General features: G+C 41.1%; 1 protein-coding gene across 22 annotated transcripts in view; it reads left to right on the top strand.

Annotated features, from left to right (window-relative positions):
- ARPP21 (cAMP regulated phosphoprotein 21) overlaps positions 1–21,631 on the top strand; it is a 185,304-nt gene extending 163,673 nt beyond the window's left edge. For all 22 annotated transcript variants that reach the window (XM_065753352.1, XM_065753350.1, XM_065753354.1 and 19 more), the window contains 2 exons: positions 19,446–19,597; positions 20,803–21,631. In XM_065753352.1, the coding sequence (XP_065609424.1) occupies positions 19,446–19,597; positions 20,803–21,060 (410 nt within the window). In that variant the 3' untranslated portion in view covers positions 21,061–21,631. The remainder of the gene's footprint in view (positions 1–19,445; positions 19,598–20,802) is intronic.
- The last annotated feature ends 2,633 nt before the right edge of the window (positions 21,632–24,264 follow it).

Here is a 24,264-nt window from a genome sequence, read left to right as displayed (position 1 = left end):
ATAAAAGACCCACATGTGTGGCTTCTGCATATGAGGAGTACGTGTGGCCAGACACATTATTCCTTGTAGAATTAAACAAGGAGGAAAGAAAACTTGCAGCTTGAAACACCAGCATATCTTAGGGTAGGAGGTTAACATTTGGCAAGTCAGTTCTCAGTAAGACTATCTTTTGAGTGCCCTAGCAAAAGTAGATGCAGATTTAATTGAGTCTTGACGTTTTGAAATTCAGACTTAGTGTACTACTCATGGGATTTTCCCCATGGCTTACAACGGATACATCTGGAGAAAATTGCTAGCAGTGTATACTGATCTGTCTGTGCATGAGAACATCTAGCACTATGTGAGGGTCAAGGTGAAGTCTTTGTAAGTTGTCGTGATCAAATCCATTTTGAAGTCCTCCTGCGCTTCATAACTTAGGAAATAGGAAGGTGAGAAATTGTGATGCAGTCACATTAGCATTGTATAGTGCAAACTCTGTTGCAGTATATATGATTTTTCTGTAGTTAAATACTACATCTTATTCAAGTAGGCGTAAGTTGGTGGAATTAAGGTTGTAGGGGCTACTTTTGCATTGCCATTCCTTGATGTCTGTATATTTAACCACATGCCCAGCTACTTTCTGAGGCCATATGGACACAAAACTGAACTGTGTTCAGTTTTAAAATGCTGGAAGTGTGACCCCATAAGGCAGTGAAGCTCTAGCCAAGCAGTGACAAATTTCTCACACTTTCAGTGTTTGCCTTGCATTTTGAGAGCTGCAAATTACTATACAGATGTCTGTATGCTCGGCTCCAGATCTGTTTCGTAACCTGCCTTTAGGAGTAATCTGTTCTGGAAGCACAGAAGATCTTTTGGTAGGGAAAGTCCTGCAATTTCACTGGGAGAGTGGCTCTGGCATAAGAAGATTACTGTTTACATCAGACCTTAACTTTCTGCTGGCACTTCAGACAGGTGTATCCTGCACAATCAGATTTCATATCTGTGTGCAGATCCTGGGGAAGAACAGTGCTTTATGTCCAAGGATATGTAAGGTATTGAGTATTTCCACCTAGGCCACCTCACTCTTAGTCTGAAAAGCAAATTGTTATCTGCTGAGTTAGAATTGTATTTGTAATTTGACAGTACATGAAAACAGAGTCTTAACAAAGAGATACCAGTTACTTTTGCTTGAGCAATAACATTGATCACACAAAGGTGAAAAAGCTTTTGTTCTCGTGTTACAAAAGATTGTTATATTGACATAATAGAAAAATTACACGTAATATGGGGAAATTTTGCTTTCATGTGAAGGGCAACACAGCAAAAAGGCATATTACAGTTACTAGACTGTAAAAGCATGTGGTAAAATACTTAAGCCTTTTATGTGGTGCTGTATTTACCATTTATGGCAGATTTCCAGAGCCACATTGTCTTAGGCCTGGAAAACGTGCTGCTATTTTCTTTACAGAAAACTAGGGGATCTGATATAAATGGAGAATTTCCATTTTTCATGATAACTTGCTGTTTGCATTGCTACAATTGATAAAGCCCTAAAGTAAAGCAGTGGGTGGGTGCCACTGAGTGCTTGGTTTTAAAAACAAAGAAGAGAGGAGGGGAAATATGTACTTTGCCAAGTTTCTGAGCAGTGCAGGAAAAAAATGGGTAAAGGGAGGCAGAGTGAGGAGCAGATTGCGTTCTCCATTTACCCTTTTTTCTTGCAAAGAGTCTTGAAATCATAATGGAACGTGCTCTTTGTGTTAGAAGATTGTCCATTTTGTTCTGTAATAATGATAGTGTCTTGAAGACCCAGGAGACCATCATTGTTAGAGGGTATGGAAGGAATAAAAGCAAGCATTCTTCATTCAGGTTTACCATCCAGGTTACTGGAGTGCTATGAGGGTTATTTCACTGCTTCAGGACAGCAAGCACATGTGAGTAGTGGAATAGGCAAGGGTATTCTTTCTTCTCCTATAATTCCAACCAAGTCTCGGCTGTGATTGTTACTGCTTCCTCCTGCCCATTTTGCAGTAGAGAGGGGACATTCTTCTTCCCTTGCTCAGAGATGAAAATTTGGCAGTATATTTCTGTTCTGTTGATAGAGGATGCTGCAAAAAGGTTCCTCTAGTTCTTTAGCAAATGCACACCTGAAGGGTATATGGGTTGAAGAAAGGAATGGAAGGAAAGACTTCCTTGTTACAGCTTTTAGTATTCAAGCTGCTGTTACTGAAGAAACAAGAATGTTTCTGTTCTTCTCCCTTGCTTGAATTTCATTTCTGCCTTGTACTTCTATAAAGTGATGTAAAAATCCTAATTACAGTATACTAAAGTAATTGTTGTACAGTGTGTTGTGCTTAAAATAATGTTGAATCCCTATTTCCAGTAGCTAGTAATAGAAAAAAAAAAAGTTACCTTGCAAACAGTTAAATTCCTACAAGTGTTTCTGAAGAATTATGGTGCAATAGTGCTATAAATAAATGAAAGCAATAATGTACACTATTCTGTAATTTCTGTACTATCAAGAATTTCAGTTCAAGGAAGAAATCTTTCTTCTAACTGTTAAATCAGTTAAAAGAAAAAGATGAGGGCAGGTTGAAAAAGGTTTGAGCTCTTTTTTCCCTATACAATGAAAGAAAATTAGGAAAACAACTACTAAGTTTTGACACTTTTGCACCTTTTCCAACTACCTAACTCTAGGGAATGTGTTTACCCAGCTTACTGTTTAATCGATCTGTATGTAGGGTATTTTGTACCATTTCAGAAACAATGTCACTGGCACTTTTTTCATATGGAGCTTAACTGCAGAAACCCAATTTTCTCAGTCATTTACTGGCATAAATTCAAGAAATGGCCAACTTTCTCTAAGAAGTTGCATCTCGAAATACACATATGTCTGAGGTCCTCAGGTTATAAGTAATGGGTATTACAGAAATGAATATTGATTATCATTTCTCAAGAGAGTGTTTTGGATTAAACAGAAGTTTAAAAATGCCCACCAGAAACAAACTCTGCTAAATGCGCTTTATCTTTTGGATAAGAGCTGATTACTGTATAATTGCTGATAAACTTATTTTGATCCACAGCAAGATGTAATTGCTTTGACTGAGTCATTACTTTCACATGTTGTTGTTAATTTAGGAACTATAACGACACAGAGGCCTGCTTCCCAGTGTGTCAGAAAGGGGGAACTGTATTGTGTGGCTCTCAATCTTGGGACACAGTCTCTTTAGAAAGGCAACTCCTGAAGCCCAGGCTGACTACGAAGACAATCCTGGCGTGGTCTGTGACTAGTGTCTCGTAAAGTGGAATTTAGCCCAGAATATCTTACAGTAAAATATTTTCTGATGCTTGTACAGTAGTAAGACCTTGCTATAGGAGGACTCTTCAGTACTGTGTTCTCCTTTCAGTGCTCCTCTGAGTTGTAGGAAGAACCATACCATCACTGCAAGTAGGACATATAAGTAGTAACTTGCTTCCCTCTCAGAAATGCTCATGCAAAGACCAGTGTGGATTCAGTGGCCAACTATTGTACTTTCCCCATCCTGTTCTGGGTATGAGCATAGCTAAGTCATGGAATCATGGCAGCACTTAAGCTGTTTCACCAGTCTGTTTGGAGCCTTGCAGCAGCCACGTTGAATGGGAGCTGCAGCCCGTAGGCCTCAAACCTATGTTTTGTCTCACTGCCTACAGCTTGGAAACAGGAGGCATTATTTTCCAGCTTCTGTATGAAAGGTAGCAGCTAAACTGCAATGTTTTTCTGCAATGTGCCAAATGTTTTTCCAGAGCCAATTTATAAATGCTTTATATATCAGCCTTAGCTGGGAAGTCCCAGTCGCTCTCACTGTTGCAATGTTATCTTCCAAAAAGCCAACAAAAACACAGCTTTGTTATGTTTCTCTGTGTGCTCAGATGCCATTGCATGTGAGGTATTATCATGAAAACCACATTATCAGAGTAATTCAGGGCCTTTGGGCATCTGATGTTGCCAATTGCCTTCACTTCTTGCTGGTATGTAATTTATCACTGGTGTGGCCTACCCTGCTAAAATGCGCCCTTCGTGGGCAGAGGCGAAGCTAATATACGTTCAAAGTGTATTTGAATTGCTTCAATAAATCACAGCTGTCACTGTGAGCAATTTTATCATTTGCCAGCACAATATGTTATCTTCATACTTCATAGTCATGATGCTATGCTGGACTTTTATTTGTGTAAATTGTAGTGCATCATAACTTATTTTATCAAATGGGTTTGAGCAGCCTTTATATATACATACATATATGCATATATATAAATGGAAACTTTGCCTTGCTCTGTAAAGAAGACAGCACTTTTGTGGGATGTATTGTAGTTACAACCATTATCTGATTATAGTTACTTATCTTCAAAAATGCTTGCATTTGTTTTTTATTTGTTAATTTTCATTCTTCCATGCAGTTTGTGTCGCTGGAATAGCTTTGCTTGTGACTCATACACATTTCTTCTGCTGCTCTACTGCTTGGATCATCCACGCAGAGATCCAGACAGGGTCTCTGCAGTGAGCAGGACAGTGGGGCAGTACAGGAGCTTTCTTGCTTCATAGACTTCATTTGCTATCTATACAGAATATCCACCAAGCTAATCAATTGCCTGGATTAAAAAACCAAAAAAAGGGCTCACCTGTCAATGTAAGCACTGGACAGATACAAGCTCATCCATCATTTCTTTCCCCAGCCAAAGTAGCAGATCATCTCAGTATGACCTGAGTCTGGTGCAGGACCTTGCTGCCCCTTGGAAGCCACCTGCAGCAAGAGCCTCTCCTTAGCTATTTTTTCTTGGTGATGTCCTGGCATTAAATAAGCCATTTTCAGGACAGGCAGTAAAGTGTCTCCTTTTTATGGCCATGCCGTAAGTACCAGTGAATATTTATGAACCAATTTGCTGTGGCTTCTGCTGTGATGGGGAAAAAGTGCTTTTCTCTTAATTGATGTGGTGGCTTACTTCAGAATTTTGAGAACAAGGTGTATACATTAGTCAGCTTTTTTTTTTTTAATAATTAGAAAATTATTTACTGCAGGTCTTTTGCTAGAAGGTAAAGATTGTACTCATCTGCTTTTTAGTTTTAAGAAGCTATACTAATTGTTTAAAATTGAAGAATGGTGCTATTGTAAGGAAAGTTTATAGATGCAGACTTAATACTGTGTCATGTGGAGCAGTTAGAATAGGTATGACTTACATTTGTCCTTTTCCAGTTACAGAAGTTTGTGTTTGTTCTCAAGGTTTGCTACTCAGAATGATCACTAGTTTCTAAAGAATATTCTGCAGATGTGTTTACTGATCCTGTGATTTTCTCTTTTCAAAAATTTTTGCTACACAGACATTTTCAGCAGATTGGCTGGGCACATCAGCTACCACTTCAAAAAATGTGTGTTATAAATCTTACATGGAGAAACATTTCTGCTTCGTGGTTTGACTTTGTGCAGCCCCAGCAGAAGTGTATGAAATCAGCTACCCCATCCAGAGGATGTAAGCAGGAGTCAACCATTTTAGTCTAAAGTAGACTCTGATGATGGTGCTGCATTAATTTCAGTGGAATGAATATGTACCTGTGCACATATATTGAGATAATTCATAAGAGCAGAGCAGCTAAAGATGGCATGTACTTACAATTCTGAGAAAAAGCACTGAATTAAGTCTGTTACCTACAGAAGAACCCTTTCTGCTGTCAGCTGAAGCTCAGGGGCTGGCAGCTGTCCCTTGGCAAGCACTGGGAAGCCTTCACAAAATCCTTCCAGGATAATTTCAGAGTGCACATTTGTATCTGTTTTCTGGCCTTCATGATTTGCTGAGACCTGTGTTCTAAGACCAGTTCTCCAACAGATGAGTCCCACTGCATCCTCTTCCTCACCTTCCTGCCAGTGGCAGACCTCAGGCTCTGGCAATTCAGCCCTGCCCTTAGAGGTGCTGTCAGAAGAAACATCTTTTTGTTGGCTCAAAGTAGGGTTCTTCAGCCAGCTGGAAATTTTGCAAAACTCTGTATGCAACTCTTAACAAATTCAGTACTCGAAGGTCTCTTCGTATCATACATTACATTGAAGATCAGCTTTTTCTCCACTGACATTATCCAGGACATGTATAGCACTGTATGGCACTGCTGAATAGAAGAATGTCTCATGAAGAAGTCTCCCCTCAATTCTTTATTCTACAGGTGGGAAAACTAATACATGGAAAGAAATAATGTATTTGGAGTATACTATATCATAAGCAAGTGAAAAGCCTGCTTATATTTACCATATATGCAAGAAAAAAAAAATCCTGCTGCTGCCTCAAAAGCCTGCAATGACCACATACCCGGGTTGTCTTCAGTCTTCATACTGAGCTGAAGACTCCATATGTGTTTGATCTGTGCATTTTCCATTGCTCTGAATGTGTAGGATCAACCACAATTGCATACCTTGCACATAACTTCCCAATGTTAGCAGACAAAGCACAAATATTCTAGAGACTTTTAAAGTGTACTGTGTTGCCTTTGTTGGCTAATGAAATTAAGTCTTGCATGCATAACGGTTGCACAATTGCAGATGCTTTGAGAGGAGAGGCAGAGCTCAGAGCTGATCTCATGGGTTTCACAAACATAGTCTTGTAAGAGATTATTTTTTATATCTAGATAAGGTGCTTTTGCTTGTCAGATCCGCCTTCTCAGGCAGTTGCACTGGTTGGGTTAACTGAAGTATCCTTTCACAGTGATAACCCTGCACCAGCTGTAGCAGCAGTCTGCTTGTGTCCTAAGCACTACTGTCAGACTGTTGGTTGACTCAAGATAGTCTCAGGAATAAGTGTAGAAACGAAAAGGTCTCTTCTGAAGCCACCCCCATCTTCCCTCTCCCTTTTCACTCTCCCCTGGTCCCTTCAGACCAAGATTTCTTCTTTGCAAAAGAGTCTGCAGCTGATAGAGTCACATCTATTCGTTTCTTATGTGTATACACCATGAGGTTGTGCTTCCAGTTGTTAATCCTCCCAACACAGGAATTGAAATTGCATTTGCCTGTGATCCAGTGATAGGCATAATTTTCAGGTTTAGCCCTCTGATCTATCAAAGGAGTTTATTTAATTGCACGAAGAAGTGATTTTGCAGATTCCTCAACCAAGAAAAATAAAAGCCACAAATTCCTGTGAAGTGAAACTGGTTTCTCCTGAAATGGTAAACCAAGAAATGAAGCAAAAGCTTTAAATTGCCTCTGAACAATTAAACTGTTTTCATTTATTTTTTTAATTCAAATGAAGATTTTGAAGTCTTAGAAATGGGTAGGGTTGTATTAGGAATGTTAGAAGGAAATGTTTTTCAGGGTTTTTTTTTTTTGGCTTGAGATCACTTACTCCCTCTTCCCTTGCTAGATGAGTAGTATGACTGTGAGTGAAGCTAACCTAGGCATGGGGGTGGCTACGTCTGCAGATCTTGCTGTTCATATCCATTGAAGACAAAGGTTTATCTGGGAGATGCAGCCTGGTTTTAATGAGGTTGATGTATTCCTTTTATACATGGCAGAATGAAATAGGTGTTCACTTTACTGCACTAATACAGAATGGACTGGTTGTGTGGAAAGATTGATACCAAGTTCATGTGCATGTCTTCTGTCTTGTACTTCAAGGGGTAAAAGACAATGGAAATGGAAGATCTTAATGGTAATGATTGCTTTATTAGCAGAAAATCTCTAGCCCAATTCTCTCCTCTTCTGAATTAACAAGAAAACCAAGAAAAGTGGACTAGGATCTATTAGTAAATTAGAGGAGTTTGCTTGTACTGTCAGGATAACTGGAAACACTCTGCTTGTTCCACATGTGCCAAATTCCTCCCTTGGTGCTATTTATTTTATAGTTTGCTAATATCTCTTGGTACATAACCAGTGCTTATTGTGTTGTGCATAGGGCCATGTAAATACAGGTTTGGTCCCACCTTGCCCTGCTTTTCAGCTCGTGGATTAAGCAGTGACTGTGTAAAAGGAGCACGGAGAAAAGGGTTGATTTCATATCTTGTAGAACTGAATTTTATTGCAGGGGGGTTCTTTTTCTTTCTATTGATCGGACCTGTCTGGTCAAGTTTCTCATGAGCTTTTTAAAAGATGCTGGTAATGTACTGTAAATAAACAACCCAGTATGCTGGAGATTTCCTCTATCAAGAAGCTGAGTTCCCTGGCCTCAGTCCAGAAGCCTGTAAATCACTGCTCTGAAATCAAGAAATCCACTCACATGTTCACAAGTTAAGCATATGCTGAAGGGATCTGCTGTACAGGGGCCATAGTAATCATCACATTGCAGGTGGATGCTCCCAGTACAGTGCAAAGTCAGTTAAAGTTGATTGCTAACTTCGGTAGGCTTTGGATTACATTCTGCATGACTGCACTCAGAAGAGATGCGATCTTTGCAGTTGGACCCATATGGGCAAACATATGCTCCATCGAAGTTGTGTTGGCTTCAGCATCATCCTTGCATCTGTTCGCATCTAGCTGGGGGATGCAGCCCACAACTTGCGGTGCCCTTATGGCATAGGTAAACAAACAGCTCCTCGTGCTCAGTGATGTGATGCATTAACCTAAACGTGTGCAGTACCTGAGTGCAGCTGTAAACACTTATGCTCATTAAAGCAGTTCAGTGTAGTGAGATTTTCTGGTGAATTTTCCAGGAGAGCTTAGTGCGCCTCTCCTGGGCAATTAGTTTTCAGTCTCCAGCTGCCTTGTCTATTCAGGAAAGCACAGTCTTCAGTGCAAAGACTGCAGCTATTCCTTGAACTTGGCAGCTGGCATGGTGGAGGTTCACCTTGGGATTATGTTTATAGATATTCCACCAATACTAAGAGCATTGTTTTGCCAATTTGGGCATGGGCAGTCAAGACTTTGCTTATTTGGTGTCAATTCAGAAAATCAGACTGATGTAATGCAGGGATGAACCTGCTGAAATTGCTTGAATTTAAGTGCTAACAGCTCGCGTGGATGAAGTAGTTCTTTTTCAAATCTATTCTTGCTGGTTTTGTGTATAGAGTCACACCTTATACTGCTTGGTCGGCTCGCAGTCCCATCGCTCTTAAGGACTTGCTAACAAAAGCAGTGCATAAGCAGTTTCAAATAATAGACTATGGCCAGAAATTGCTTAGTATTACAGAATGCAATCACCGAAATGCATATGTACAGGCCATATCACACAGAGTACTGCTTATCTCATGAGCTGTGCTGCTTGCAGCCTGCTCTGTGTTACAGGGCTCAAACCACCAGCACAGAGAACAGCTGTGCTCAGTCAAATCCAGTAGCCCAGCTGATGTCTGTGACGTTTGTTGTCTTCCTCTGTCTTGGACACCGTCAGTCAAAAAAAACAGCTGGAAAAACAGCTGAGAGACTGGTGTCCTTGGAAAGGCCAGGACTGTTGCACATCATAAGGAAAGTGATCATACTGAGACCCAGCTTGGGTGAAGAAACCATTCAGATGTGATCAGACATGGACTGTTCTCCCCAGTGGACTATAGGAAGGAATGCTAATCAACTGTTCTCATTATACATACAAACTCTACTGGGGAGCCCTGCACTGAATGGCTGCATCACACCGTCTGGAGCTGCCACATGCCCTGCATGTCACTGTTAAAGCAGGTGGTTAGGTTAGTTACAGAGCTTGCAGCACGTGGGCTACTACTTAACGTGCTTTTAGCTCTCTGTTCAATCTGTTCATTTCCACTGATGCAGACATGCATGCATCTGAGAGTGTGTATGTATATATCAAGAGTTAACTTGGCGCCAGTGTTTTTTCAGTTTGGTATTCCTGCCCTGAACTAAAGGAAGTTGCCATTTCAAGTGAAAAAGTATTCCTGTGTGAAAACAAATCCATTTGTTACTGAGGTCACATCCTGAAATTCTGTAGAGTGCAGTTTTCTGGGTAGAAAGATAAGAAGGGAAGTTTTTTTTCTTGCAGTTTTCAATCAAAGCTATTGGTTTCTGCTTCCTCCTGAAAGTAATAGTGATAAAATAGTCAATGATATGCTTCTTTTCCTTCCAGTTCACTGTAAATGTTAGTTTCTAAGAAAGTTTAGCTTTTCTGTGACAATGTGTGGACACTTTATCTCTGAAATCAGCAAATCCAGAGTGCAGTGTTATGTGCTCATTCTACAGGAAGACCCTCTGTAACATGTTGCTGACAAGGGCATCCCTCTACATCTCACAGCTTCAATGTGAAGCAAGAACTTCAGCATGGCATATGCTGAAGGAATCTAGCTATTAATATGAAGGGAATTTTACACTGGTGTTAGCTGTACAGTAGCTATTTGTTGTGCTTGAGTTATGTATCAGCTACTGAAAAATCCCCTAAGGAGAAAGTGCAACAGACTTTGCCTATGTAACAACCTGTGACTGCGGTTAGAACTGTGACTAGACTTGCATGTACTTTGTTTTTAAACAGCGGAGCTCATAAGAGCAATCCAGAAACTCCAAGTCATCCGCAAGCGTATTAACTCTCATTAATGTCAGTGGGGTTGGCATGCAGTGGCTGAGAGAAAGAGAGTTGAACCTGGCTTTTCCAGGCCAGGCTGTTCAGGCCTTCCCTGATGCCACCAGCATCGCGGAGGAGCCCTTAGCACTTGTCTTTGGTACCTTAGCTGCACTGGGAGGAGGACGCTTTGCTCTTCTTAAAGTGTTGCTTCCCAAGCCCTTCAGTAACCACCCTGCAGGCACCAGGCTGGCTTTGGGTATCTGCCATTGCTTATCATGCTAATCAAAGGGAAACTCTTTCCAACTCCATCCCCCAAAGGCTGTCCTTTCACATGTCTGAGTACTTAGTTCATCAGCATAAAATACTTTCTTCCTCTCCCTCTCATCACCTCTGTCATTTGCTGGCTGGGTGAAGTTTTTGGCTCCAGTAAAATTCAGAAGCCTCAGATTACCAAAACAGCTGCACATGCTTTGTCTGAGTTAGTGCGTTTAAGTCAGGCTCTGTGTTGCTGGTACGCGCCAGGATCCCGGATCAGCTGCTTCACCAGAATTATGCTGCTGTAATGGAGCCCTGCATTACTCTGTTGCAATTATTTTGGGTTGCAGCTGGCCATTCCCTCTATATTTTTACTGAATTGAGATAAAAGGATTTTGTCTCAAAAATAGCATTTTCTGAGTCTTGCTGAAGCTTTGAGTTGCATACCGTGTCTGATAGAGGTGCCCATCCATTTATCTTCAGATTTATCTTCAAGAAGGAGAGTAAACCATTTTTCTAATAGGTGTTGAGAAACAGGAACTAAAGGATCTTAAAACATAAAATAGAAGGGTATTGAAAAGAGAATAAAGTAAGTGATGAAAGCGTCACATAATTACATGGTTTTAGGTTCTCAGCAAGAACAGGTTTATTTTCAGCGTCAAGCCAGAAAGCACTAGCAAGTTGTGCTTACAGCTGTCCCTATAATTTAGAAATCCTTTGTATAGAGAAGTAAAAGAATAGACGGAGATTTTAAACTGAAGAAAAATGTTTCCCCAACCTTGAATCTCTTGTATTTGTATCCTTTCTAGCTCCTTTTGATGCTTGTTAATACACATTTCTTGTCAAAAACTAGCTCTTGCGTTCTCCAGTTGCTAGTGAAAAGTAAACTGAATGCAATCATTTATCTTTGAACTGTTCAACTGTGCCCTTCTTCGTGTTCTTGTTAATAATGCCAGGTCTCCTAGGAGTGCTCTCACGCAATTTTATCACATAAGCTTTTTGTTTGACCTTACCTGCTGTTCCCTTGGAACACGGGGGAGGAAAAAAGCCAAAATGCCAGCCTGCCTTAATTAAAATTTTAGTCTCAGAAGATGTTACAGTCTGTGATTTCATTAGGTATATAATGACAATATTTAATAGTATCTCTTATTTGTCTGGGCTTTTTTTAACATGCAGAGTTTTAAAACAAACCTTTTAAGGTGTGGAAAAGTAACTGACGGGCAGGTATGCATCTTTAAGTCATTCATAAACTGTCTTTCGTGATATCTGCAGTTTTGCATGTCTGCCCTAAAGGCAGTTGCTTCAATAGTGGAACGGAAAGGTCTAAATAACAGTTCAGAGTGCTTTGTGAATCCTTTCTCCATGGGACAGTGAGCATGCATAGAAATGTCTTCTTAAAAGTTGGTGCTATTCCTCGTCTCCAGCAATTAGAACCTGGCTTCTTAGAAAAAGGGTGAAAGAAAATGTAATGGATGTTCCTTTGGTGCTGACATGTAAGCAGCTCAAAGCATTGCAGGTATGTGGTGTTACTTTCATCATTTCATGCTGGCATATTCTAGACCACCATATCAGGAGGCCTTCTTCCAGCAAGATGGGGCCGTTTGTTTTATGCAGTTACTATTCTGGAAGAAAAGGCTATGCACAAAGCACCCTCAGATCTGCTACAAATGTACCTCATTCCAGTTTATGTAGGACAAGCAGAGTTAAAAATAGACTTGTGAGGCCCTGATCTAAATCGTTTGTACTTGGGGGGGGGTTGCTTAGCTATGGGATGTGTTATTCCTCTGATCTTTGCATTTTATTAGCAGCTGGGAAGTTCCCTGTGTTGTTTGTGGTGTCTGCAGCAGTGCATGAAACTGTACTTGAAATGCTCTGTGCTTTGGGTTTCTTCCAGGTTGCAAAACAAGATTTCGCATAGCTTTTTGAAAAAGAATAAATGGTGAAGACAAGGATGGGCAGTTCAGCAGATAAGACAGGCTCTGCTCTACCAGCTGGATATAACTACCCGACAGGGGATTTCAGAGTTGTTACACTCAACAGCTTTTCTTTTGTGTATGCGTATTTTCATCAGCAGTTTTAACCAAATCCTACAAATGAGTCCTTCCAGAATAATGCAAAATTGTATTCCACATCCTATTTCTTCTTCTGAAAGTGAAAGAACTTTAATACTGTTTTTTGCACTGCTGACTTTGTGGAACATAGACTTTTGCAAGCCAGATAAAAAGCAGGAGGAACAGGCTGTTTTCTAACCAATGCTTTTCTTCCTTCTATTATGATAATAAAGTCTTACTTTCTTTTATCTCTGATGCATACAGCTTGCTGAGCTCTATAATGCAGCTGGATGTGATCCTTTTTCAGTGGGTCTGCCAGCGACAAGTTTGTTAATTGGGTTCAAGAAGCAGGAAGGTGCTCTTAGCAGAGCTAAGGCCTATTTAGGAACCAGGGAGCTGCAATTCTGGCAGCAGTTATGTACTGAGAAAGTAAATTCAAAGTCCTTCTGTTTTATAACCCCAGCTCTTCACTTCAGGCATAGATGCTCTTGTTTCTCGTTTGTGCAAGTATGAAAACAAGACATTTGCTTGGCCTTATGTTTTGAGGGGAAGGGAATCGACTTTTAGTGTTAAGCCACTTTGTATTTGTCCTTCCAGCTCACATGGCATCCAGCTTATACCCATAAATTATCTGAGATGTCTTCAAGGGGAACACAAAGCCCAACTGTCTTAGTAGGTGAAGACATTTTTATGTGTAGCGCAGAGAGAAAGCACGCCCAGTAGGAGTGGACTGATCCACTGCAGCCGATATGGCTAACAGCATGTCTTTCAGATTTCAGATCCAAGCCGGAGCAACAACACTGTATATAAAGTGTTTTCAATTCCAGCTGCACAAGATGCATTTTAAGTCTTCAGGTTGGTGCAGAAACTGGTGCACCAGCAGGGAGACATTAATTAATGTGGCTTCTGTGGGAGACTTCCAAACTGCAAACACTTAAGGATGGTGAGGCTGAAATCCAGCTCAGCTTAATTTTACAGCAATGCTTTCAGCAAGACTTCCAGTCTGCTACTCGTGTGAAACTAGCCAGATACTGACCAACTGCACAGTGGAAAAAATGAAAGGATTTCTTCAGCAGCCATGGAAATGTAACGTGAGGTGCAGATGTGAGAAGCCAGGCTGAGCACAGTGCGCTAGAGCCAGCAGTGTCTGGGGAGGTTTTGTAGGTGGTCATTATGTGTTCATGTAGGCGGTGAACATCTGGTTGCAATACAGATGTGAGGCAAAGAGCATCAGCAGGAGGTACCAACAACCCTCCCAGGGTTTTGTTCTAGCTAGCTGAAATCCACTGCATCAAATTCCTTCTTTCAGTTGTACTAGGAAGGGACTTTTGTATACATGTCCCATGGCTTGGCCAACTGTCCTGTACCAAAGTAGGGGCAGAGCAGAGCCCACTTCCCTAGCCCTGCTTTCTTTCCTGGTATTTTACAGGAAGCAGTTAGATTGGAGAATGAAAGAGTTCTTTGTGTTAAGACAGTGTTTGCTCCTACAGAACTGCTTGCTTCAGTTTTATTCTTTCTTCCAGCTTTGCAAGTACTTTGGGATGGGCCAACTCTGAGCGTTTGGCTAACAGAAGAGTTGCCAAAACTTGCTCCTGTGTGCATGACTGAATTGTAGTTCTATGAAGACAGATTTTCTTCTCTGGCTAGTAACTTCTCAGCAGCATTTTAAGTTGCTATGATTATTGGGCAAAAACTGCGTCCCATTCACACCTTATTTTAATATTTAAAGGTAATTATAGCCTGGCAAAATTGTGGCCACATTCACTCTGAAAAACTTGGGGAGCCATTACTTCAGTGAGGGGAAGCAATCTAAAATAGCCCAGAAATAGCCATTCAGTAGCCGCCTTACACATGTGAGTTCTCTCCATGTGGTGTCAACTTGTGGCAATGCCAGTATGGGATCAAAGGAAACAGATGAAGGAATGGGAGTCCATGTCACACATAGGAGCTTAGTGTTTGTAAGACTGAAAATATTTTTGAAGACTGAAAATATATCAAGAGCTAACTGGCTCACGTTTTCCATAAGTATTTCAAGTCTCAAACGTGTAATTTTATGCTCTGTACTGTGCTGGACACAGTGCATATTCTAATCATACCTTTCTTCCCAGAAGTTCTTATTAAGCTTCATCTCTAGGTCGATTGCACCCTTCCTAATTACAGGCTGTGCTGAAGTTTTGCACTTTATTTCTAATCTGAACTGTTCTAGGTTTATCTTCCAATCATTTAATCTTATGCCATTTTCTACTCTGCTTAAGAACCATCCACCAGCAGCCAACTCTTCCTTGCACCCAGCCCTGTGATCTCTCCAGGGGTCTTCCTCTGGAATTCTCTTCAGACTTGGCTTGCCCAGGTTGCTGCAGTGTGTTGCAAAGGCACATGCCTTTTGGCTGTGTCCTGAGTTTGCTGGTGACCATGGCTTGGCTTCTTGAAGAACTACACTGGAGGAAGTAGATGAGCTTTCAGATTATTTCACACCAAAACTGCTCTGAATTTATGTGCTTGCATCAGTTGAGTTTAGATTCAAGACACCATTAGGTGCAAGTGGTGAGAGCAGAATAAGATTTGTGGTTCAGGGAGTCATGCCAGGCAAATTTCTCGTCATCCAAAGTGCTGATTGCTTTTTACCCGGAGCGCTGGTGCACATAGTATAAAGCTATCCTGTTAATATATGCTTCAAATCTGAAAGGAGTGTGCTGTTCATGAAGGACATGTGCTGAGGCCAGCAGAGCACCCAGCCTGCTATAATTACAGCTCTGGGTGACAGTACTGGCAGGGGTGAGAGACCATTGCATTTTCTCTTCTAAGCTCCATAGCCTCATTAAGAAATTAAAACATTTGTGGGTGTTTCATGTAGTGTTTCTCCCTCTGGGAGTTTTCAGCTAGCTGACTGTCAGCATGGTGATGCAGGCTATAAAGGTTCAGAGCATTACCTTGATGATACGTCAGCCTCTTCCATTTAGACTGCAATCCAAGGCTCGTTTTTCCTCTGAGGCATTCATTGAAATTCTGCACACGATTTGTTCCTCTGGTTGTTTAACAATGTCTCTCATGTTTGCCCTGATTTAAAAAATCCTCCTTTGTAGCAGAGATAACATAGAGCAGGATGATATAATTGCAGTAAAGAGGCCCTGGAGCTTGCAGTAATAGGATGGTTCATCTGATGTGTACTGCCATTAGAAAATAACCCACGTATGTGCGTTCTCAGGGGACAGTAAAGAGGCTTTTAAGGATTACGCTTTATGTAGTATGAAAGCTAACGAGCAAAAGAGCAAGTATGAAGAAAACTATTACTGCAGAAAGCATGGTGCCATTTCCTGCTTTCACCCATCTCCTGATACCTGTGTAGCTCCAAAATGCCCATCTCTGCCCAGCAATGCATGGCTTTCCCTCCCGAGCCTTTTGACAACACTGCACTATTTTCATTTTGTTGAAAAATAAATAGCATGTCAAAAGCACGGCAGAGCTGAGTTCCGGATTGAAACTACCATGTGTGTACAAAATAAATAGTGTTGGGGAAATAGCAATCTGTGCTCTCCAAAAAAAATTGGTGGTTTGCTAGAATGGTAGAGTTTCACGAGCACTGCTAAAAAGCTGGGATATTGAGGCTATCAGGAGTTAGGATTCTCACTTCTCTCATCTCCATTCTTCCCCTGGACTGTGTGTGAAAGTATATGAAATACCGAGTCAAAACTGCACGGTTTTGGCTGCAGAGGTGGAAAATTCAGAACACCTGTTTTCTGATTTTAGCAGTATCTTGTACAAATGGATTGCCGTGTAAAGTGCCAGTTCTTTCCTCTTACTTCTGTGCAGAAACAGAAGCCAACCAGTAACCTTCTTAAACATCCCATACAAGATTCAAGGGAGCTGTGGTCAAGAGAATGCGGTATCTCCTTCTGGATAACAGAAGTGCCAATTTCCCTTGTTGACAAGGAATAGTCAGGACACTGTGCAGGCAGATTCTTACGTGAAGATCTCCTTGCTCCCATCTAATCACGTTGGAAGCGTGTTAGAGTACATCTGAAGTATTTTTCTGCTTATATTGAGGCTCCTCTGGGTGCTCAGAGCATTGTAAATAACTTGTAGAGGAGACTGGGAAAGAGGCCTTCTCTGATTGCCAGGGCAGTAAGCAGGACTGTGTGTGCTGAGACATGGACGAGGGGTGTATGTGCCCCGTGGGCTGAAGAAGTTTCTGAAGAGTAATGGAGTCGTTAAAGTTGCCATCCATAGCCTGGCAGACTTCAGCTCTTGAACCCTTTTAACACTTTTTGCATTCTTGCACCTAAACTGCACAGTGGTTGCACCATCATATGAAACACCTCTTTTATGGTGAAAGGTTAAGGGAGTTGGATCGTTTAGGCTGGAGAAGAGAAGGCTCCAGGGAGACCTCATTGCAACCTTTCAGTACTGTAAAGGATCTTACAAGCAGGAGGGGAACCAACTTTATACACAGGTAGGCAGTGATAGGACAAGGGGAAATGGACTTAAACTGAAAGAGGGGAGGCTTAGGTTAGATATTAAGAAGAAATTCTTCACTCAGGGACTGGTGAAGCAGTGGAGTAAGCTGTCCATAGAAGCTGTGGATGCCCCATCCTTGGAGGTGTTCAAGGCCAGAATTATGGGTTCCCGGGCAGTATGATCTTGTAGTAATTAGCAACCCAGCCCATGGCAGGGTGCTTGGAACCAGATGCTCTTTGAGGTCCCTTTCAACCCAAGCCATTCTGTGATTCTATGATCTACTCAGCAGTGTTTGCTGATACAGATAAGGGTTTTTCTCAGTACATTTTGGCATTTGACATTTGTTTTAACAACCCCATGAGATGATACCTACGTGTTCAGCATAAGGGTGCCACTTCATCATTTTCATAACTTGTTTCAGCTTGATATTCACATCTGCACTGGGCAATAAATTAATCCTACTGGTGAATATGTAACATAGCGCCGAGGTGAAGAGACAACTATCAGCAGCAGCCTGATAAAAATAATGGTAATGCAATTACACTGAGAGCTGACAGCAGGGCTTCTCTGATGTTGACCCCGATGGTGTCTGTCTGTGGAGCACCTGTCACTACCCTGTGTCAGTGCATCGCGGTCCAGAGCCAAGATCCAACATTTGGTAGCATTCCTCAGCTTAGCATCGCATGAGCTCTTATCTGCCATCCGTCACTGCTGCATCTGTGGCTTGATTTGACAATTGCCACTGATATGAAATGGATTATCTTTTGAGGTTTCCACTGTTGGTTCCTCTCTGCTTAAATTTCCAGTCTTTCAAATATCAGAATAGTGGTGCTAAATTTTTTATTTCTGTCCTTTCTGCTCTCTCTCTCCATAATTGGTATAAAAAAGCAGAACACGACTTGCAGTTTTATTATTGCTTCATAAGCCTTCTGTAAACTCAGTTACAGCATTTCTGATGTTGGTAATTTTTGTGACTGAAAGATATGCTGACTCTTCATTTGTGTGCAAGAAAAGAGCAAATTTGAATGTATAATAATCTGATGCATTTGGTAGGTGTTTGACGCTATATTCCAGCCAAGTTAATCACTCATGGAATTAATTTTTGTTTTTATTATTTTTCTTGTCTGACAGAAGACATTAATTTCAGATCTGTAGAAAAGGCCCAAAAATGATCGGAGATCCCCAGCATTCCTCAGGCGTCAGGAAAGGTTTTGAAGGAGAACTGTCAGTTCGCAATAGACTGGCAGAAACAGAGACATAAGTTACTTTATTTTTCTTACATAATGAAGAAAAACTCGGATGATGATTTCCAATTCGTTGATTATATCAAACCATATATTCATGAATATAAATTGAGCAGACACAACACAACGTTTTTCATATAAAAATAACATAGCGTTGCTGCTTCTGATAATTCTTCTTTGCCATAGTGACCTTGGCTGGCTGTATTTTTCAAGGACAGGATTTTTCTACATCTTCCTTTACTTTTCCACCTTTTTTTTTTTTTGCAAAGTTCTTCATCTCCAACTCCTAGCCTCCATCAGTAAGCTCGCTCTCATCCAGCAAGGCTGGGTTGTGTTGCTGCCGTGTGGGTTATTTCCCATCCACACTCTTGCCTCGTTAGCAGCTTTGCCCTCTAGATCTTCTGGGCTCTGCCCACTTCTCAGTCAGCCCTATAGGAGCTGTGCTGCGGGAAGCCAGCCATGTTGTGATGCCTCTGAACACAGACCAACAGGGGGCTGGAGCAGAAGCACCGAAGTTTCATACCTGGGCAGGCACTTCTGAGTTCCTCTTGTGCCGAATGTGAAATGAGTAGGATAAATTATGATACTTTATGTGCTCTAGTTGTATAGGAAACCTTGTACCTGCTGAGTATACAGATGCTGTTCTTGATTAAATAAAGCCATCTCTGTATATATCATGCTAGTGGAGCATTGCAAGGAAGGTAAGAGGAAGGGAGAGTGCTCTCTGAGGCACAAATCTGAAAATAAGAAATGTGATGTGAAGGAAAGCTGCCCAGTAAGACGGTGATGGCCAAGTGCTGGTGTCCTTGAAATTGAGGGGGAGTGGCCTCAGAGGAAGAAGCTGGCAACCAGTGGCACCCTGTGTCTGTGCAGGACTTTAAATTGCATCCTGACATCACCTGTACCTCGAGGTGGCCTCTCCCCTCCTGCAGGGCTGCAGGATGTTCACTGTGACTGAGAATGGTTTTAATTGTGGCCCTAAAAGCAACAGTGTACCTGAAGGTGGCTTTCTTCTTGCCAGGTTACCAGCCTGTCCTGCCGAACCAGCAGCAAGGGTTCCAGAGCCTCATGGGAATGCAGCAGCCTCCCCAGAGCCAGAGCCTGATGAATAATCAACAGGGAAACCAGGTGCAAGGCATGATGGTGCAGTATCCAGCCATGTCGTCTTATCAGGTATCACAAGCTGCAAGAACTACTTATTTTTTCTTCGGAGAGTGCATAATTGAATTAAGTTTTCATGTCACGGAATGGTCTTTATTACTTCATTAGGGCAGCATGTGGCAGGAGGCCTCCAGATAAATGCCCTTTTAAGTCAAATTGGTTTCTCTGCTTCCTGTTTATGTATTCTTAGTACTCCCGATTTTCATTGTGAATTGGGAATACATTAAATGAACTATTTATTACAGCCCGCAGTGCGGGTGAAACTTCACAAAGCACGAAGGAATTATGCTACTTCTTGTTGCAGAAATGAACTGAAGAAATAAGAGACAGAAACACTGTTCTCTTTTTCTCTTTTCTGTTTTTTGCTTTTTTATTTTATTTTTTTTTCCTGCCAGTGCAGTATTGTTTTCTGTAATAAAATAGAAGGCTTTGCCTGATCCAGTTAAAAATCACTCATCTGTGAAGACTGTTGCCAGTGTCTTAAGAGAGCATCTCACCCTGCCCTTTTGAAATATACTGTATCCAGAGAGAGATGTGTTTATTGGAGTTAGGAAGGAAGGAAGTGGCTTGTGTTTTACCAAGTCTATAAATTACCCAGATATCTTCTTTATACCTGGGTTCGGTGAGTTATGACAAGAGCATACGAGGCCACCTACAAAGTGGATGGTGCTTATGTTTCCTGGTGATCCCTCTGGAAAGTTAAGAAACTCAGTGTTGTTAATTCATTTCCATAAATTGCACTGATAAAGCACTCATTCATCTCTTCCATCAGTTTCCCTGAAAACACCACATCAACACAGATGGAAACAGAGGAACTGCTTACGACTGTATTTTTCCCTTTATGTCTTCAGATTTAATATACAGAAAAATGTGTTTTAAAGGTAATGAACAGGTTAAAGACCTACACTTTTACAATGGCCTAGGTATATAAGGGTTGAGTCTTCCATTTGCATTGGTGTTGGTAGTTCAACTTCAGCCAAATCATGGCAGTGCCACTTAATAGTACCAAGAAGCACAGTGATTTCTCATTAAGCCATCTCTAGTAAACAGAAAGTCCTCAGGAATTAGAACCATTCTGAGCAGCAGAAAAGGACATACTTTGTCTGAGAGTGTCATATACATAATTCAGATAGAATGAAAACTCGAATATTCAGGACCTACTTGAATTTATTTACTAATTACTGTTTTTTTCAACCTATTTTTCTACCTCTGTCTAGGTGCCAATGACCCAGGGTTCTCAAGGACTGCCACAACAATCATATCAACAACCAATCATGCTACCTAATCAATCAGGTCAAGGAACACTTACAGCCACTGGAATGCCTGTTTACTGTAATGTCATACCTCCTGCCCCACAGAACAACCTACGGTTGATTGCCCCACACTGCCCCTCCAATAACGTTCCAGTTATTTCTGCCAGCTGCAGGACAAACTGTGCGAGCATTAACAATGCAGGGTGGCAGGTCAAGTACTGACACTGTGGCCTAGTGTGGATATACAAGGATAGCGGTGCATTATTTGACAAATATCTCATGGCCTTCAAATGAAGAGGAACACAAGAGAATAATCAGTTGAGGACAGAAGTACTGACTATGCTCAAGTGATTTGCTGCTGGAAAAACCTGTAAAAAACTAAAATAATAAAATTTTGAAAAAAAAAATGTTTGCTGGTTAATGGTGCATATTTTTGTCATGTCTGCTAGGTATGCCTTTATAGCTTAGCTAGTGACATGAATTCATTGAGGTAAGATTTTTTCCTACCACTGAACACCACTGTGTAGATTGTAATATCCCTGATTCGGATTAGTTTTGTACTTTGTGTTGAGTTTGTGAAGCTAAAAGTATTTAAAAAAAATATAATAAAATCACATTGTACCAAAGCTGTAATGGAGATGAAAAAAAAAAAAAAAACAACCAAGAATTACTGAATGGAAGGAATAATTTATATACACTATAGAGTTTTTTTTTTTTTTATGGATATATACTGTATTGTAGTGTTTAATCACAATAAAGCTATTTGACCTCATGGAGAAAGGTCATCTTTCTACCACCTGCTTGGTCTCCTCTCTGTTTCTGAGTGAGTGATCTCTCCTTTGGTTCTCTGTTGTCCTGTTTTAGGTGAGGCTAAGGGGAAAACTATGTTTAATGGGTTTGTGGCAGTTTGGGGGAAAGGCTGAATGTCTTAGTATACAGTACCATTACAGCAAAGGCCACTTAGAAATATGAGCGTAGACACTCAAAGGTGTCACATTATCTTAAACTGAATTTGTGCATTTCCAGTCCTGAGCTCCACTAATGTCACAAACATGATTTACAGCAGCTCCTACCTCATGCCCATTCAAGAGGCTGAACATAAAGCACAGATGTCCAGCAAACCTTCTCTGCTGGCTGTGGAAGGTCAGTTGCAGCTGGTGCAGCAGCCACAGAGCCCAGCACTTCTTCCATAGAAAGTGATACTCTCCCCAGTCATTCCTACTGCAGCTACAAAGACATTTGAAACAAAAGCTTGACTGCCCACAGATCTGATCCATCACATTCAAGTAGTAGGGATGAAATATATATTTGGGGTTCTGGCTCTTAAATCATGCAGAACATCTGCCAGGAAATTAGATTTTTATTAACGTTTTTGTGGTGTTTCTCATTACATTCATGCTCACCCAAATTCCCAGCTTGTTCTGATCAATTATTCTGCATTCATAAATGCTGCGTGGAGTTCCTCAGTGCTTCTGCAATGAGAACATCTGAGTTGCAAATGTGTTTACCAGACAAGTGTCTGTTGTTTCTCTCACGTAAGCTGCTTTCAGATCAGTTCTGAACACTTTTAGCGCACCCAAGAATTATGCATATATATCACAAGAAAGCCATGAGATTTTTCTGCGTGTAAAATCTCCGTGTGTAGTAGTAAGATTACAAGTATGCTCAAGATGATAGTGGTAACCAATGCCCTTTGGCCATTGCTAATCTGAACGTGAAGCAGCTTTGTTTTTCTTTCAAGGGCAGCATTTCCTTTACACACTTTGGCTGTGGAAGCACAAATTAGAAGAGCTACAGCCCATACTTAAAACCAATATTTTTCTTTTCTATATGATAAATGTATTTCTCAGGGATAGGTCAGCTTTTTATAAATCTGTCCCAGAGTGTGGAGTTTTTACTGGAATGCAGACCTGTGGGATAGTAAAAAAGCGGAATGCTGATTTTGATGTAGAATGATCACAATTCATTTGCTGAGAGACAGTCAAGAACAAGAGCAGGAAGGTAAACACGACTTGCTCTTCAATTAGAGGTGAATCGCCTGGGGAGAGCAGACTGATTGAATTCTTTTTCCTTTTTTAAATCGAGACGCAACATTTGAATTTTGCCTGTGACCCAGAACTCTCATTTCAGACACCCTGCGTTGCATGGCTTATTTGCTTTTTAACGTTTAAACGCCATTGAGGGTTCTCTCCTAGCATTCATATAATGACACATAATTAGATTTGCTGCTGCTGAATGAGTGATTGCAGAACAAATGGCTCTCCTTCCCAGATAGGGCTTGAGTCCAGCAGGAGGGACAGCCAGCAACCTTGGGCAGGACAGGTTGAGCTGGTGGGGAGGGTGTGCAAACCACAGTACACGGTGTCTGGTGTGAAGAGACCCCTTAGTAGTCGCTGTACTGAAATCTTGTTTCTTCTCTGAAGTATTGCTCTAACCTCATCCATCTTCCTTTGCGTCAAGAGAACCAAATGAGCTGCCTGGTAAAAACCACCTCCCCTCAGCATTATACATCAATGGGCCATTGTGGTGGCAATAGGGAAGGGAGTCAAAAAGCAAAGCCTGGGAGTCTTGCTTCTGTTAAAACACAATTTCCTCACATCCTTATGCCTCTCTGTTGGTCACGTCCCTTTGGCAAACAGCATATCCCGTGACTGACCCACCTCTGCTCATTCAGTGAGCAAAGATGCAAACAGCTGTTGGGGCAGGGATTGTCCCTGACCTTGTGCAGAAGCACTCACTCTGCAGGAGTCAGAAACCTTTCTGCTCAAGGGTGGCTTTGATTTGCTATGTAAATGGAGCAGCTCTGGGATGAGGTCACAGCCACTAACCCAACATGGCCTACATCCCATGATTGTCTCACTCTCCAAAGAGTTTGAATCTCCTTAGGCATAAGACAAAACCAAATTTGATCTCCCTCAGCTATGGAAAATGCCCTAATTAGCAAGATATCATATACATGGGGGACACATCTCACATGGTGGTGCGCGTAGGTTCTTTACTCTGGAAGAATTTATAACTGAAGAATTACACAGTAATTCTGCTTCCACATCAAGCAAGGTACAAAAATTTACCTCTAATTTAATTTTTACATCACAACATTATTTTTTAAGCTTTCCTAAATTTTGTTTTTGTTACTGAAAATATTCCGAGCTGGATTGCTTATCGGCTTCTGCTATTAAACTAGAAATGTTTCAGTATTAAGCCACTGGCAGAAGGTGAAGAAGAAAAAAAAAAAAAAGCAACTTGTACATAACTGTAAATAATTGCTTTGTAGCTTTGTTTTGCTTTCTCCTCCTTCTTTTAGATTTTGGAGCTACGAAAAGTTCTCCCATGGCCCAGTATATATTTTATGTGCCACTGTTTTTTGTTGTTGTTCTTGTTTTAATATTTTATTCGCACTGAAAAAAAACTCAAAGGAGTATATTC

The sequence above is a fragment of the Cyrtonyx montezumae genome, unplaced genomic scaffold (assembly GCF_038088225.1).
Source record: "Cyrtonyx montezumae isolate F1298 unplaced genomic scaffold, pur_monq_1.0 scaffold_8, whole genome shotgun sequence".
Lineage (NCBI taxonomy): Eukaryota > Metazoa > Chordata > Aves > Galliformes > Odontophoridae > Cyrtonyx > Cyrtonyx montezumae.
This window is presented reverse-complemented; position numbering and strand designations above follow the sequence as displayed.